Genomic DNA, 18,075 nt, shown 5'->3' with positions numbered 1-18,075 from the left:
CCTAACTGAGGAACTCAATTTAACCTTGCGCAATACCCTAGATGCAGTTGCACCCCTAAAAACTAAAAACATTTCTCATAAGAAACTAGGTCCCTGGTACACAGAAAATACCCGAGCTCTGAAGCAAGCTTCCAGAAAATTGGAACGGAAATGGCGGCACACCAAACTGGAAGTCTTCCGACTAGCTTGGAAAGACAGTACCAAAGAGCCCTTACTGCTGCTCGATCATCCTATTTTTCTAACTTAATTGAGGAAAATAAGAACAATCCGAAATTCCTTTTTGATACTGTCGCAAAGCTAACTAAAAAGCAGCATTCCCCAAGAGAGGATGACTTTCACTTTAACAGTGATAAATTCATGAACTTCTTTGAGGAAAAGATTATGATTATTAGAAAGCAAATTACGGACTCCTCTTTAAATCTGCGTATTCCTCCAAACCTCAGTTGTCCTGAGTCTGCACAACTCTGCCAGGACCTAGGATCAAGAGAGACGCTCAAGTGTTTTAGTACTATATCTCTTGACACAATGATGAAAATAATCATGGCCTCTAAACCTTCAAGCTGCATACTGGACCCTATTCCAACTAAACTACTGAAAGAGCTGCTTCCTGTGCTTGGCCCTCCTATGTTGAACATAATAAACGGCTCTCTATCCACCGGATGTGTACCAAACTCACTAAAAGTGGCAGTAATAAAGCCTCTCTTGAAAAAGCCAAACCTTGACCCAGAAAATATAAAATACTATCGGCCTATATCGAATCTTCCATTCCTCTCAAAATTTTTAGAGAAGGCTGTTGCGCAGCAACTCACTGCCTTCCTGAAGACAAACAATGTATACGAAATGCTTCAGTCTGGTTTTAGACCCCATCATAGCACTGAGACGGCACTTGTGAAGGTGGTAAATGACATTTTAATGGCATCAGACCGAGGCTTTGCATCTGTCCTCGTGCTCCTAGACCTTAGTGCTGCTTTTGATACCATCGATCACCACATTCTTTTGGAGAGATTGGAAACCCAAATTGGTCTACACGGACAAGTTCTGGCCTGGTTTAGATCTTATCTGTCGGAAAGATATCAGTTTGTCTCTGTGAATGGTTTGTCCTCTGACAAATCAACTGTACATTTCGGTGTTCCTCAAGGTTCCGTTTTAGGACCACTATTGTTTTCACTATATATTTGACCTCTTGGGGATGTTATTCGAAAACATAATGTTAACTTTCACTGCAATGCGGATGTCACACAGCTGTACATTTCAATGAAACATGGTGAAGCCCCAAAATTGCCCTCGCTAGAAGCATGTGTTTCAGACATAAGGAAGTGGATGGCTGCAAACTTTCTACTATTAAACTCGGACAAAACAGAGATGCTTGTTCTAGGTCCCAAGAAACAAAGAGATCTTCTGTTGAATCTGACAATTAATCTTAATGGTTGTACAGTCGTCTCAAATAAAACTGTGAAGGACCTCAGCGTTACTCTGGACCCTGATCTCTCTTTTGAAGAACATATCAAGACCATTTTGAGGACAGCTTTTTTCCATCTACGTAACATTGCAAAAATCAGAAACTTTCTGTCCAAAAATGATGCAGAAAAATTAATCCATGCTTTTGTCACTTCTAGGTTAGACTACTGCAATGCTCTACTTTCCGGCTACCCGGATAAAGCACTAAATAAACTTCAGTTAGTGCTAAATACGGCTGCTAGAATCCTGACTTGAACCCAAAAAATTTGATCATGTTACTCCAGTGCTAGCCTCTCTACACTGGCTTCCTGTCAAAGCAAGGGCTGATTTCAAGGTTTTACTGCTAACCTACAAAGCATTACATGGGCTTGCTCCTACCTACCTCTCTGATTTGGTCCTGCCGTACATACCTACACGTACGCTACGGTCACAAGACGCAGGCCTCCTAATTGTCCCTAGAATTTCTAAGCAAACAGCTGGAGGCAGGGCTTTCTCCTATAGAGCTCCATTTTTATGGAACGGTCTGCCTACCCATGTCAGAGACGCAAACTCGGTCTCAACCTTTAAGTCTTTACTGAAGACTCATCTCTTCAGTGGGTCATATGATTGAGTGTAGTCTGGCCCAGGAGTGGGAAGGTGAACGGAAAGGCTCTGGAGCAACGAACCGCCCTTGCTGTCTCTGCCTGGCCGGTTCCCCTCTTTCCACTGGGATTCTCTGCCTCTAACCCTATTACAGGGGCTGAGTCACTGGCTTACTGGGGCTCTCTCATGCCGTCCCTGGAAGGGGTGCGTCACCTGAGTGGGTTGATTCACTGTTGTGGTCATCCTGTCTGGGTTGGCGCCCCCCCCTTGGGTTGTGCCGTGGCGGAGGTCTTTGTGGGCTATACTCAGCCTTGTCTCAGGATGGTAGGTTGGTGGTTGAAAATATCCCTCTAGTGGTGTGGGGGCTGTGCTTTGGCAAAGTGGGTGGGGTTATATCCTTCCTGTTTGGCCCTGTCCGGGGGTGTCCTCGGATGGGGCCACAGTGTCTCCTGACCCCTCCTGTCTCAGCCTCCAGTATTTATGCTGCAGTAGTTTATGTGTCGGGGGGCTAGGGTCAGTTTGTTATATCTGGAGTACTTCTCCTGTTCTATTCGGTGTCCTGTGTGAATCTAAGTGTGCGTTCTCTAATTCTCTCCTTCTCTCTTTCTCTCTTTCTTCTTTCTTTCTTTCTCTCTCTCTCTCGGAGGACCTGAGCCCTAGGACCATGCCCCAGGACTACCTGACATGATGACTCCTTGCTGTCCCCAGTCCACCTGGCCATGCTGCTGCTCCAGTTTCAACTGTTCTGCCTTATTATTATTCGACCATGCTGGTCATTTATGAACATTTGAACATCTTGGCCATGTTCTGTTATAATCTCCACCCGGCACAGCCAGAAGAGGACTGGACACCCCACATAGCATGGTTCCTCTCTAGGTTTCTTCCTAGGTTTTGGCCTTTCTAGGGAGTTTTTCCTAGCCACCGTGCTTCTACACCTGCATTGCTTGCTGTTTGGGGTTTTAGGCTGGGTTTCTGTACAGCACTTTGAGATATCAGCTGATGTACGAAGGGCTATATAAATACATTTTATTTGATTCTCATGACTAAGTCGCTTTGGATAAAAGCGTCTGCTAAATGGCATGCATTAGGTTGGAAGAAAATAATATACTTACATATTACAGATTACCTTTGTAGAGATATCAGTACAACAAACACGACTGGGAAGAAATCAATCCATTGCTGCTCCATAGTAAGAGACTGCTCCATAGTAAGACAACAGGCTGCTCCATGGTAAGAGACTACTCCATGGCAAGAGACTACTCCATAGCAAGAGACTACAGACTATTCCATAGCAAGAGACTACAGGCTGCTCCATAGCAAGAGACGACAGGCTGCTCCATAGTAAGAGACTACTCCATAGCAAGAGACTATAGGCTGCTCCATGATAAGAGACTACTCCATATCAAGAGACTACTCCATATCAAGAGACTACTCCATAGCAAGAGACTACTCCATAGCAAGAGACTACTCCATAGTAAGAGACGACAGGCTGCTCCATAGTAAGAGACGACAGGCTGCTCCATAGTAAGAGACGACAGGCTGCTCCAAAGTAAGAGACTACTCCAAAGTAAGAGACTACAGGCTGCTCCATAGTAAGCGACTACTCCATAGTAAGAGACTACTCCATAGCAAGAGACTACATGCTGCTCCATAGTAAGAGACTACATGCTGCTCCATAGTAAGAGACGACAGGCTGCTCCATAGTAAGAGACGACAGGCTGCTCCATAGTAAGAGACGATAGGCTGCTCCATAGTAAGAGACGACAGGCTGCTCCATAGTAAGAGACTACAGGCTGCTCCATAGTAAGAGACGACAGGCTGCTCCAAAGTAAGAGACTACTCCAAAGTAAGAGACTACAGGCTGCTCCATAGTAAGCGACTACTCCATAGCAAGAGACTACATGCTGCTCCATAGTAAGAGACTACTCCATAGCAAGATACTACTCCATAGACTACTCCATAGCAAGAGACTACATGCTGCTCCATAGTAAGAGACTACATGCTGCTCCATAGTAAGAGACTACAGGCTGCTCCATAGTAAGAGACTACATGCTGCTCCATAGTAAGAGACTACATGCTGCTCCATAGTAAGAGACTACAGGCTGCTCCATAGTAAGATACTCCTCCAAAGTAAGAGACTACTCCAAAGTAAGAGACTACAGGCTGCTCCATAGTAAGAGACTACTCCATAGCAAGAGACTACATGCTGCTCCATAGTAAGAGACTACAGGCTGCTCCATAGTAAGAGACGACAGGCTGCTCGATAGTAAGAGACTACAGGCTGCTCCATAGTAAGAGACTACAGGCTGCTCCATAGTAAGAGACTACAGGCTGCTCCATAAGAGACTACAGGCTGCTCCATAGTAAGGGACTACAGGCTGCTCCATAGTAAGAGACGACTGGCTGCTCCAAAGTAAGAGACTACAGGTTGCTCCAAAGTAAGAGACTACAGGCTGCTCCATAGTAAGAGACTACAGGCTGCTCCATAGTAAGAGACTACATGCTGCTCCATAGTAAGAGACGACAGGCTGCTCCAAAGTAAGAGACTACTCCAAAGTAAGAGACTACAGGCTGCTCCATAGTAAGAGACTACTCCATAGCAAGAGACTACTCCATAGCAAGAGACTACATGCTGCTCCATAGTAAGAGACTACTCCATAGCAAGAGACTACTCCATAGACTACTCCATAGCAAGAGACTACATGCTGCTCCATAGTAAGAGACTACAAGGTGCTCCATAGTAAGAGACTACAGGCTGCTCCATAGTAAGAGACTACATGCTGCTCCATAGTAAGAGACTACAGGCTGCTCCATAGTAAGAGACTACAGGCTGCTCCATAGTAAGAGACTACATGCTGCTCCATAGTAAGAGACTACATGCTGCTCCATAGTAAGATACTACTCCAAAGTAAGAGACTACAGGCTGCTCCATAGTAAGAGACTACTCCATAGCAAGAGACGACAGGCTGCTCGATAGTAAGAGACTACAGGCTGCTCCATTAGTAAGAGACTACAGGCTGCTCCATAGTAAGAGACTACAGGCTGCTCCATACTACAGGCTGCTCCATACTACAGGTTGCTCCATAGTAAGAGACTACAGGCTGCTCCATATTAAGAGACTACTCCATAGACTACTCCATAGTAAGAGACTACTCCATAGCAAGAGACTACAGGCTGCTCCATACTACAGGCTGCTCCATAGTAAGAGACTACAGGCTGCTCCATAGTAAGAGACTACTCTATAGCAAGAGACTACATGCTGCTCCATAGCAAGAGACTACAGGCTGCTCCATACTACAGGCTGCTCCATAGTAAGAGACGATAGGCTGCTCCATAGTAAGAGATTACAGGCTGCTCCATAGTAAGAGATTACAGGCTGCTCCATAGTAAGAGACTACATGCTGCTCCATAGTAAGAGACTACATGCTGCTCCATAGCAAGAGACTAGAGGCTGCTCCATAGTAAGAGACGACAGGCTGCTCCATAGTAAGAGACGACAGGCTGCTCCATAGTAAGAGACTACATGCTACTATCAGGCAAAAGGGTCCATATGTGATGAAGTGGGCAGTGTTGGAGTGTCTTGTAGGAGGAGAAGGGTAACAAAGCTCTCCTTTTCCACAAAAAGGTCACTTCATTGGGGTCACAAACCTGCATAATCTTCTTTTCTTCCTCCCTCCTCTTCCTCTCCTCCTCCTCCTGCTTCCTCTTATGCTCCATCTCTGATTTCCTAATGAGAGGGGGCAGGGACGACAGAGGTGGTTAATGCTCTTATATGGCAAAGCGTGCAGGCTTTTATTCCGGCCCAGCACCAACACACTAGATCCAAAAGCCCTCCACTACAGAAATAGCCCACCCCAGTGCTAGCCCATTTATGTTCCGATCCCCCCCTTACTTCTTTCTGTCGTTCTCCTCCTGCTGCCGTTGCTGGTCGTCCTCCTCCCTCCTCTTCCTCTCTCTTTCCATCTCCTCTTCGATGCGCCGCAGCCTCTCCATCTCGTCTTCCTCCTGCTTCTTCTTCTGCATGGAGGAGAGCAGCTGCTCCAAGCTCTTCACCAGCCCCTGGTACTCCTGGTCAATCTCCTTCCTGGTCATCACTGTGGCCTAAAGGAGGGGGCATAGGTCAAAGGACATAGGAGTGGTGTCCTAGGCCTATTCCCCCCAAAAACAATAGGCTAAAACCAGAATTATTTGGACCTGTCTGTCATACAGTATGTCATGGTCAGTATTATAAACATATACAGTGCATTTGGAAAGTATTCAGACCAGTTTACTTATTCCACATTTTGTTACGTTACAGCCTTATTCTCAAATGGATTAAATAAAAAATGTTCCTCATCAATCTACACACCATACCCCATAATGACAAAGTGAAAACATGTTTCCTCGAAATGTTTGCAAATGTATTAAAAATAAAACAGAAGTACTTGATTTACATAAGTATTCAGACCCTTTGCTATGACACTCGAAATTGAGCTCAGGTGCATCATGTTTCCATTGATCATCCTTGAGATGTTTCTACAACTTGATTGGAGTCCACCCATGGTAAATTCAATTGATTGGACATGATTTGAAAAAGGCACACACCTGTCTATATAAGGTCCCCACAGTTGACAGTGCTTATCAGAGCAAAAACCAGGCCACGAGGTCGAAGGAATTGTCTGTAGAGGTCCGGGGCAGAATTGTGTCAAGGCACAGATCTGGGGAAGGGTACCAAAACATTTCTGCAGCATTAAAGGTCCCCAACAACACAGTGGCCTCCATCATTCTTAAATGGAAGAAGTTTGGAACCACCATGATGGACACTCTGAAAGAGCTTCAGAATTCCTCTGTGGAGATGGGAGAACCTTCCAGAAAGACAAACATCTCTGCAGCACTCCACCAATCAGGCCTTTATGGTAGAGTGGCCAGACGGAAGCCACTCCTCAGTAAAAGGCACATAACAGCTCACATGGAGTTTGCAAAAAAGGCACCTAAAGGACTTTCAGAGCATGTGAAACAAGATTCTCTGGTCTGATGAAACCAAGATTGAACTCTTTGGCTAGAACCTCAGACTGGGGCGAAGGTTCATCTTCCAACAGGACAACGACCCTAAGCAAACAGCCAAGACAACGCTGGAGTGGCTTTGGGACAAGTCTTTGAATGTCCTTGAGTGGCCCAGCCAGAGCCCGGACTTGTAACCGATCTAACATTTCTGGAGAGTCCTGAAAATAGCTATGCAGTGATGCTCCCCATCCAACCAAACAAATCTTGAGAGAATCTGCAGAGAATAAATGGGAGAAACTCCCCAAACACACGTGCCAAGCTTATAGCGTCATACCCAAGAAGACTAAGGCTATAATCACTGCCAAATGTGCTTTAAAACGGGATTTCAGCCCTAAGAAGTTAACGGGATCGATACGACAACAGCCAGTGAAAGTGCAGGGCGCCAAATTCAAAACAACAGAAATCTCATAATTAACATTCCTCAAACATACAAGTATCTTATACCATTTTAAAGGTAATCTTGTTGTTAATCCCACCACAGTGTCCGATTTCAAATAGGCTTTACAGTGAAAACACCACAAACGATTATGTTAGGTCAGAGCCAAGCCACAGAAAAACACAGCCATTTTTCCAGCCAAAGAGAGGAGTCACAAAAATCAGAAATAGAGATAATATTAATCACTAACCTTTGATGATCTTCATCAGATGACACTCATAGGACCTCATGTTACACAATACATGAATGTTTTGTTTGATAAAGTTCATAATAAAAATCTCAGTATACATTGGCGCATTATGTTCAGTAGTTCCAAAAACATCCGGTGATTTTGCAGAGAGCCACATCAATTTACAGAAATACTCATTACAAGTGTTGATGAAAATACAAGTGTTATGCATGGAACTTTAGATACACTTCTCCTTAATGCAACCGCTGTGTCAGATTTCAAAAAAGCTTTACGGAAAAAGCTAGTCAGCAGAAGTCAGAAATAACTTAATCAGAATGCACTCCCAGTTCCACAATAAATGTTTGATTTGTTTGATAATGTCCATCATTTATGTCCAAATAGCTACTTTTGTTAGCGCGTGTGGTAAACAAATCAAAACTCAAAGCTCGTTCACTAGTTGCAGACAAAATGTCAAAAGGTTCCGTTACAGTCCATAGAAACTTGTCAAACGATGTATGGAATCAATCTTTAGGATGTTTTTAACATAAATCTTCAATAATATTCCAACCGGAGAATTCCTTTGTCTTCAGAAAAGACTCATTCCCCTCTCATTAAGCCCCCCTTCATAGTAGAAGCATCAAACACATTTCTAAAGATGGTTGAAGCCTAGTGGAAGCCTTAGAAAGGGCAACATGACCAATATCCCACTGTAACTTAAATAGCGGCTGAGTTGAAAATCGACCAACCTCAGCTTTCCCACTTCCTGGTTGGATTTTTTTTCAGGTACTTTGCCTACCATATGAGTTCTGTTATACTCACATACATGTTTCAAACAGTTTTATAAACTCCAGAGTGTTTTCTATCCAAATATCCAAATAATAAGCATATATTTGCAACTGGGCCTGAGGAGCAGGCAGTTTACTCTGGGCACCTTATTCATCCAAGCTACTCAATAATGCCCCCCAGCCATAAGAAGTTTTTAACAAAGTATTGAGTAAAGGGTCTGAATACTTATGTAAATGTGATATGTTTTTTTTTTTTTTTACATATCTAAAAAACTGTTTTTGCCTTGTCATTATCGGGTATTGCGTGTAGATTGGTGAGGGGAAAAAACGATATAATCAATTTTAGAATAAGGCTGTTCAGTAACAAAATGTTGAAAATGTCAAGGGGTCTGAATACAATGTAGACAACATATGCCTTCATAGACTAAACCTTGTTAATCATTGGTTATGATTCCCAATATGTGCTACTACCGTCCCTATTAACACTGCTGAGCGCACCGACTAACACAGGCATTTGAGATTTTTCAGTGTATGGGGAATATGCCAAAAGTAACATCCAATTCCCAATATCCCAGAATCTCATTTAATTAAACTTTTTCTCATTTAATCCTTGTTTCCTATACAAGTGGTGTAATTAAAACTGTCCGATTCCAGGAAGTGAGAGGGGCAGCCCTCCGCAGTGGGCCTGGCAGAAATCCCCTTGTCTGTTTAGGGTTGTGACACCCTCCAGATCTATTCAATAAGCTAACCAGAGAGACATCGACTCAGAGCCCCACCGCCACCTGCTACCACTGCTGCCCTGGTCACCTCGGTGTCACACCCTGTCTATCAGTGGGGGGTATAGGGTGGATTGATTTCCCTGACGTGGTTCAGACAGACACCACAGGGGGAAATGACAAGCTGACTGACAGCTATTGTTTATGACTATTGTATAATTCAGCTAGCGATGCTACGCTAGGCCCTTAGCGATGCTATGCTAGGCCCTTAGCGATGCTACACTAGGTGTAGTCATAAAGGGCTAGGAATAGCATCATTAGCTGGTGAACACAGAGCAGATGCCAATGGGCTAACAGAGGAGCGCAGGGTCGGGCAGATGCACAGAGGTGACTGAACTAGGGAGCGAGGGAGACAAAAAGAGGAGGCTAGAAACATTGGCTCATGTGGAAAATGTTCTGCTCGGATGCCAGTCATCTAGTCTCCCGAGTGGAGACTGATGTTTCTAGCAGAGGGAGAGAGGGGAGTGTTCGATTAAATGGACAGGAAAAACACAGTATTTCTCAACCTCTTTCCCTGAAGAAATACAGCCAAAATGATGTAAAGTTTGGCAACTCATTTGAGAAATGAAACAGCGGGGACTGTAAAGCAACACACACACACACACGATAACATAAGCACCACACACACACGTACACATGGATTTTGTGCTGTAGATATGTGGTAGTGGAGTAGGGGCCTGAGGGCACACACTTAGAATGATGTGAAATCGGCTATGAATGTATTGTAATGTTTTTAAAATTGTATAACTGCCTTAGTTTTGTCGGACCCCAGGAAGAGTAGCTGCTAATGGGGATCCATAATAAATACAAATCCCTTACCATATACCGACTGATGTTTATAGCAGAAGAATAGAGGGGAGAACCATTACCGTATTTAGCCATTTTAAAAGATTATGGATCAAAACAACCCCAGGAAATGGCTCCCTGACAAGATGACAGGGAGATGAAATGAGATTAGAGAGAGATGTGATGAGATCAGCGGGATTAGATTAGAAAGTTAAGACATATTAGGGTGTGTTCGTAAATTCACTCTCGTAAATTCAGAGCGCTGTCAGATTGTCCGTTCGGAATTTCAGAGCGTTTCGCTCTCGGAGTGTTCAGAGCCACACTGGACGATCTGGCCAAAGAGTAGGGTTGAACCGAGCGTTCTGACCTAACAACGGCAGTCAAGCACCCAAGCGAACTGGCTAAAGTTAGATAGCTTGATAGCTACTTCCAGACATAAATGAGAGAACACCTCACTCTGGATATTTTTCTTACCCTAGTAGAGCTGGTTAGGCTGTTCTCATGTTATCCATTGGTGACTGTAACTGTGCTGCTGGCAACAATTTAATTACGTTTTTTTTTTGCTAAGGTTTACTGACACCGGTCATATTGAGCGTTCGTAAATTCATCAGTTATTCCGAGAGCGAATTTATGAATGCACCCGGAGTCACCCTGGCCTCCTTGGTGTAGGATGAAGATGGCCCTAGACTAGTGTTCCTAAACTGGAGGCCCACCGGCTGAATTTGGCCCATGGGTGATTTTATTTGACCCCCAAGTTTTCTGTGCAATTTAAATTTGTATTGTTCGACATAAAAGTTTGTAAAAACACAAGCAAACCAGCTCCAAGTTATTTTAATTTTGGAAATCTGTTGCAAAGTATTCCCACGCATAATAGAGTGATATGTGTATACAAATTAAGGAAGGTTTGAAATGATGTTTGAGGCAAATATCTCTTTGGGCTTCTTGTGGTCAATTTGCAGTATACAAATTATTAGTAATTATGTTCCGGCCCCCTGACCATCCACTCAAGAAAAAAATCGTTCTGCCATAGACCTGGGTCCGTTTGATATTTTCCCCACTAATGGCTAAAGTCCTAGTACAGTCCAAAAACATGATTTCCCTGTGCTTTATATGTATTTACACACACTGAGGTTGAAATAATACTGTGAAATTGTGAAAATTATGCTAATGCACTTTCAGTATAAGAGTTGTTTGAAAAGACCGTCTGACATTTCAGCCTGTTTTGGCCTTACCAGGCAGTAAATTAGTTACAAACCAAGAAGAAAAGCCTCTCTGCCAATAACAGCTAGTTTTCAGTTATCCCCACTCAAACAACTCCCAGACAGTCCTAGAATTTTGCTAAGAAGCTATTTTTTACCATTTTAATTGAAAACTAAATCACAGTAATGTGTTTAATTGTTAGTCAGAAATGATTTGATATTGAGATAAAAACAGGTGCATTGGAACCTTTAAGGTAAGGAATGGGGCATGGGAAGCTGATCAAAGATCTGTGCCTAGGAGAGCCCTCCTCACCTTGATATTGGCCATGAAGGTGTCGATGGAGGCCCCCAGCTCCTGGACCTGCTGGGCCATCTCCTGCTTGCCCTCCTTCAGAGCACCCACCACCTCGTTGAAGCGTTCCATACGCAACTTCAGGTTACGCACCTTCACCATGCCGTCGACGCTGTGGCCGTATGAGCCCACGCGCACACACACGTTAGTGTGAGCACGCTCGCACGTGCACATACACACAGTCAGAATACCATGATAACAAAACAATTCAAAAAGCCATCACCCGGATGGATGCATTCACCAAAGCAATATATATTTTCCAAATGCAATACGGTGACAGAGCCGGCCACGAGTCACGGCTGAGCTCTCCAGATTGATTTGAACTTCTAACTGCAGAATGTGGAGAAGCCATCAAAAGGCACAGAGTGTGAAGCACTTTTAAATAAAGATAATGTGTGTGCGCGCAGGCGTGTGTGTGTGTGTGTGTACACCCACCGTGGCTTATGTTTCTTCTTACAGAGCCACATGCGGACGGTCTTCTGAATCTTAACAAGGGCAGAGGCACGATACTTCATCTTCTCCTTCACTGGGGGGGGGGGGGGGGGGAATAAATGGTCAAATCTAGTCAACGTAGTATTGTCAACATATCCTACATTACTCATCTCATATGTATATACTGTTCTATACCATCTACTGCATCTTGCCTATGCCGCATGGACATCACTCATCCATATATTTATATGTACATATTATTATTCATCCCTTTACATTTGGGTGTATATGGTAGTTGTGAATTTGTTAGATTACTTGATAGATACTACTGCATTGTCGGAACTAGAAGCACAAGCATTTTGCTACACTCACATTAACATCTGCTAACCATGTGTATGTGACCAATAAAATTTGATTTGACTTGATATTGGGCCAATTCACACAGAGATAAAGCCACACACAACTCTTAATAAGGATATTACATTTGAATTTTTTTGGGGGGGAATAAAAATGGAAGAGCAGCCAGCCATCACAATGCATATATCCTCGGATATGGGATATCCTGACGGTGAAAAAAGCAGGTAACTGGTGGGCCGAGGCAGTCTACAGTTATTACTTACAACGTGATATCATCGATTTGATACTTTACCCTAATAAGCACTGCCGGTGCTGCACTTTGTTAAATGGGAGGGAAAATCAATATAACTTGGCACGGAGGGTAATGGTCCAAGGAACTGCTTTTAGTGTGAAAGATTGCCTCGAGCAATAGAAAAGAGAAACATAAGAACTATGGTAGCAGAATACAGCTGCCGGAGTGTGGTAATCAGTGTTTGACTAAATGGAGGGGGAAAAAATCTATTTCTCAACATCTTGCCCTGCGAAGAAGTAGAGGCAAAATTATGTAAAGTTATGAAAAGTTTAACAACTCCTGACTCAGCAGAAATCATTTGAACCCTTTTCATTATATTGGCTGTTTTGTTTGAGAAGTTAGTTTGGTCTTTTCCACCATTTTAAAGCCCATGTAGGGAGGACTGATGCTGCAAATCAGCTCAACCTAAAGCATGACGCTACAAATGAGCTCAACCTAAAGCATGATGCTACAAATTAGCTCAACCTAACACATAACGCTGCAAATTAGCTCAACCTAAAGCATGAGGGTGCAACGTGTTAATCTTTTCATTGTATCGGTCCCTAACAACTAAATCCATTATTATTGTTAACTAGGAGGAGTGCTATTGTTCGACAGTACATTGTCCAGCTCAGTGCGAGTATGAGTCAGGGGTGTTGACGTACATTTGATGACAGAAAGGGAGCACCACTGGACCTTCTTCCAACGGCTGACGACCAGCCACTGGTTGACCTTCTTCACCAGCTCTGCCAGGTGGTCCGGGTCCGACTTCATGATCTGGTCGAACTCCGCAAACTGACCACGAAGCAGGACATCAAGAGAATTACTCTAGGTCATTTGGCCCGTATGACATTCATGCGCATTAAAAAGAGAGCTGAAAGCAGTGCTTACCTTCCCAGGGCGGAAGAACACTCTGGTCAAACCAAACTTGTAGTCATTCTCATTCAGCCCCAGCGCTTTGAACAAAGCCTGCAGAGGAACAAGAACAAAAAACCCCAGTCAAAGTCTTCTAAAAGTATAAACATCTGAATAATACAAGGTTTATATGAAATGGAATGCTGATCTTGGGGGAGCCACCCACCTTGCAGAAGAGCCTGGGGTCCAGTCGTGTGAGCTTGTCAGGCATGTACTGTTTGTACATGTTGTAGAGCTCATGGAAGGGAGCTCTGGAGGGGAAGCCTCCCTGCATCAAGTCCAGCACTGACACCATGCCTGGTGAGGAAAGGGGAGAGAATGGTGTTTGTGTACGTGTGTGTATCCGTAGTAATCTTCATAACGGATAATGAACTACTGCATTTGAAACTTTTTTTTTCTGTGAATATGTTAATAATAGTTCTGCGAGTATGATCTTCCTCTCCTAGCCAATACCTGAACACTGCAGCTGAGACAGAATCTGGGCTCCTTCAAACTGGTGGCTCACCATCTTCAAGTTGGGTTTCACACAGCGAATGAAGCTGGAACCCTTTGAAAGACAGGTAAAACATATCTATCAAATGCAATCTGAGTTCAGTTGATGACTACCAGTGTGAGAGAGAAGACATCAGATATGGCGACACAGATACTCACAGTGCTGCGAAGCTTCTCCAAAAGTACATTCAACTGGGTCTGTGAAGGCAGGCAGAAAAAGAAGCGTGTTTAATACTTCGTCTGAGTCCCACCACACAACAAGGTCCTTAGGAGCACTTACAAACAAATTGGTCATATATTTGACGTTGCACATTTAAAACTGAAAAGAACATTAGTTATAATGCTGACATACCCAATAGAAAGTAAGACAGGTGAGGGATAACAGCACACAGAAAGACAAAAAAAGATCCATGCATGACTCAGGAGGATTCTGCAGAAGCCACATCAACCAAATTGAATGTTTTCGCAAATTATATAAAACATTTACTGAAACTGTGCTATGTAGATACTTTTATGCAACGCAAGAGAATGACTGTATGTAAGACCCAACTTGGCAATATTTCACTGGTGATAGTAGAGATAAATATTTTAAAACATATAAAAAAATCAAAATCAAACTTACCTATGTTCCCTTCCTCACAGCATTGCATTGCAATAGATTGCCTCACATTGCCTAACTTTTCTAATGTTATTTGATGTTTTATTAATAAAAGCATATCTGTTTGTAATCAAACTGAATAGATCCGTCTTGCTTTTTTCTCTACAATGCTACACTCAGGTAATTTTTTCATGTCTTATGTGATGAATTATTAATAAAAGCGTCAACTCAAGCATCCCCACACACAAACAGACCATACAGGAAGACAGGTGGAGGAGGAGTATGATAGGAAAACAGCAATGGGTGCTGTGTGTGCGCATCTACTGATGCAGTATTGGGTTATCGAAACAATCAACAATGACAGAGATGGCCGCCACGCTTCGCATTCCTAGGAAACTATGCAGTATTTTGTTTTGTTTACGTGTTATTTCTAACATAGGTACCCCAGGTAATCTTAGGTTTCATTACATACAGTCGGGAGGAACTACTGGATATAAGAGCAACGTCAACTCACCCTCATTACGACCAGGAATACGACTTTCCCGAAGCGGATCCTGTGTTTTGCCCACCACCCAGGACAATGGATCGGATCCCAGCCGGCGATCCAATACAACGACACCATAAAAGGGGCAGACGAAGCGGTCTTCTGGACAGGCTCCGGAGACGGGCACATCGCGCACCTCTCCCGAGCATACTACTCGCCAATGTCCAGTCTCTTGACAACAAGGTTGATGAAATCCGAGCAAGGGTAGCATTCCAGAGAGACATAAGAGACTAACGTTCTTTGCTTCACAGAAACATGGCTCACTCGAGACACGCTATCGGAGTTGGTACAGCCACCTGGTTTCTTCACGCATCGCGCCGACAGAAACAAGCATCTTTCTGGTAAGAAGAGGGGCGGGGGGGTATGCCTTGTGACTAACGAGACGTGGTGTGATCATAACAACATACAAGAACTCAAGTCCTTCTGTTCACCTGACTTAGAATTCGTCACAATCAAATGTCGACCGCATTATCTACCAAGAGAATTCTCTTCGATAAAAATCACAGCCGCATATATTCCCCCCAAGCAGACACATCGATGGCCATGAACAAACTTTACTCTATGTAAACTGGAAATCACATATCCTGAGGCTGCATTCAATGTAGTTGGGGATTTTAACAAGGCTAATCTGAAAACAAGACTCCCTAAATTCTATCAGCATATTGATTGTGCTACCAGGGCTGGTAAAACCCTGGATCATTGTTCTTCTAACTTCCGCGACGCATATAAGAACCCCCCCGCCCTCCTTTCGGAAAAGCTGACCACGACTCCATTTTGTTGCTCCCTGCCTATAGACAGAGACTAAAACAGGAAGCTCCCGCACTCAGGTCTGTTCAACGCTGGTCCGACCAATCTGATTCCACGCTTCAAGATTGCTTCGATCACGTGGATTGGGATATGTTCCGCATTGCGTCAAACACCAACATTGACGAATACGCTGATTAGGTGAGCGAGTTTATTAGCAAGTGCATCGGCGATGTCGTACCCACAGCAACTATTAAAACATTCCCAAACCTGAAACCGTGGACTAATGGCAGCATTCGCGCAAAACTGAAAGCGCGAACCACTGCTTTTAACCAGGGCAAGGTTACCGGAAACATGACCGAAAACAGTGTAGCTATTCCCTCCGCAAGGCAATCAAACAAATTATGCGTCAGTATAGAGACAAAGTAGAGTATGTGGCAGGGTCTACAGTCAATCACGGATTACAAAAAGAAAACCAACCCCGTCGCGGACCAGGATGTCTTGCTCCCAGACAGACTAAACAACTTCTTTGCTCGCTTTGAGGACAATCCAGTGCCACTGACATGGCCTGCTACCAAAACCTGCGGACTCTCCTTCACTGCAGTTGACGTGAGTAAAAGATTTAAACGTGTTAACCCTCGCAAGGCTGCTGGCCCAGAAGGCATCCCCAGCCGCGTCGTCAGAGCATGCGCAGACCAGCTGGCTGGTGTGTTTACGGACATATTCAATGAATCCTTATCCCAGTCTGCTGTTCCCACATGCTTCAAGAGGCCACCATTGTTCCTGTTCACAAGAAAGCTAAGGTAACTGAGCTAAACGACTACTGCCCCGTAGCACTCACTTCCCGTCATCATGAAGTGCTTTGAGAGACTAGTCAAGGACCATATCACCTCCACCCTACCTGACACCCTAGACCCACTCCAATTTGCTTACCGCCAAAATAGGTCCAGATGACGCAATCGCAACCACACTGCCCTAACCCATCTGGACAAGGAATACCTATGTGAGAATGCTGTTCATCGACTACAGCTCAGCATTTAACACAATAGTACCCTCCAAACTCGTCATCAAGCTCGAGACCCTGGGTCTCGACCCCGCCCTGTGCAACTGGGTACTGGACTTCCTGACGGGCCACCCCCAGGTGGTGAGGGTAGGTAACAACATCTCCACACCGCTGATCCTCAACACTGGGGCCCCACAAGGGTGCGTTCTGAGCCCTCTCCTGTACTCCCTGTTCACCCACGACTGCGTGGCCATACACGCCTCCAACTCAATCATCAAGTTTGCAGACGACACTACAGTGGTAGGCATGATTACCAACAACAAGGAGACGGCCTACAGGGAGGAGGTGAGGGCCCTCGGAGTGTGGTGTCAGGAAAATAACCTCACACTCAACGTCAACAAAACAAAGGAGGTGATCGTAGACTTCAGGAAACAGCAGAGGGAGCACCCCCTATCCACATCGACGGGACAGTAGTGGAGAGGGTAGTAAGATTTAAGTTCCTCGGCGTACACATCACGGATAAACTGAATTGGTCCACCCACAGACAGCTTGGTGAAGAAGGCGCAGCAGCGCCTCTTCAACCTCAGGAGGCTGAAGAAATTTGGCTCGTCACCAAAAGCACTCAAACTTTTACAGATGCAAAATCGAGAGCATCCTGTCGGGCTGTATCACCGCCTGGTACGGCAACTGCTCCGCCCACAACCGTAAGGCTCTCCAGAGGGTAGTGAGGTCTGCACAACGCATCACCGAGGGCAAACTACCTGCCTTCCAGGACACCTACACCATCCGATGTCACAGGAAGGCCATAAAGATCATCAAGGACAATAACCACCCGAGCCACTGCCTGTTTCACCCCGCTATCATCCAGAAGGCGAGGTCAGTACAGGTGCAGAGAGACTGAAAAACAGCTTCTATCTCAAGGCCATCAGAATGTTAAACAGCCACCACTAACATTGAGTGGCTGCTGCCAACATACTGACTCAACTCCAGCCACTTTAATAATGGAAAAATTGATGTAAAAAACGTATCACTAGCCACTTTTATATGTTTACATACCCTACATTACTCATCTCATATGTATATACTGTACTCAATACCATCTACTGCATCTTGCCTATGCAGTTCTGTACCAT

At 44.3% G+C, this 18,075-nt stretch overlaps 1 protein-coding gene across 5 annotated transcripts in view; it reads right to left on the bottom strand.

Moving 5' to 3' along the window:
- Positions 1–18,075, bottom strand: part of LOC115146398 (unconventional myosin-VI-like) — a 120,431-nt gene that overhangs the window by 26,901 nt on the left and 75,455 nt on the right. For all 5 annotated transcript variants that reach the window (XM_029688444.2, XM_029688445.2, XM_029688442.2 and 2 more), the window contains 9 exons: positions 14,213–14,251; positions 14,015–14,108; positions 13,728–13,858; positions 13,538–13,615; positions 13,312–13,441; positions 12,022–12,112; positions 11,548–11,698; positions 5,933–6,141; positions 5,689–5,767 (listed from right to left, as the gene is read on the bottom strand). In XM_029688444.2, coding sequence (XP_029544304.2) covers positions 5,689–5,767; positions 5,933–6,141; positions 11,548–11,698; positions 12,022–12,112; positions 13,312–13,441; positions 13,538–13,615; positions 13,728–13,858; positions 14,015–14,108; positions 14,213–14,251 — 1,002 coding nt within the window. The remainder of the gene's footprint in view (positions 1–5,688; positions 5,768–5,932; positions 6,142–11,547; positions 11,699–12,021; positions 12,113–13,311; positions 13,442–13,537; positions 13,616–13,727; positions 13,859–14,014; positions 14,109–14,212; positions 14,252–18,075) is intronic.

This window comes from Oncorhynchus nerka, linkage group LG18, assembly GCF_034236695.1.
Source record: "Oncorhynchus nerka isolate Pitt River linkage group LG18, Oner_Uvic_2.0, whole genome shotgun sequence".
In the NCBI taxonomy this organism is placed as follows: domain Eukaryota; kingdom Metazoa; phylum Chordata; class Actinopteri; order Salmoniformes; family Salmonidae; genus Oncorhynchus; species Oncorhynchus nerka.
The sequence above is the reverse complement of the archived record's forward strand: the minus strand, read 5'-3'. Positions and strand labels throughout refer to the sequence as shown.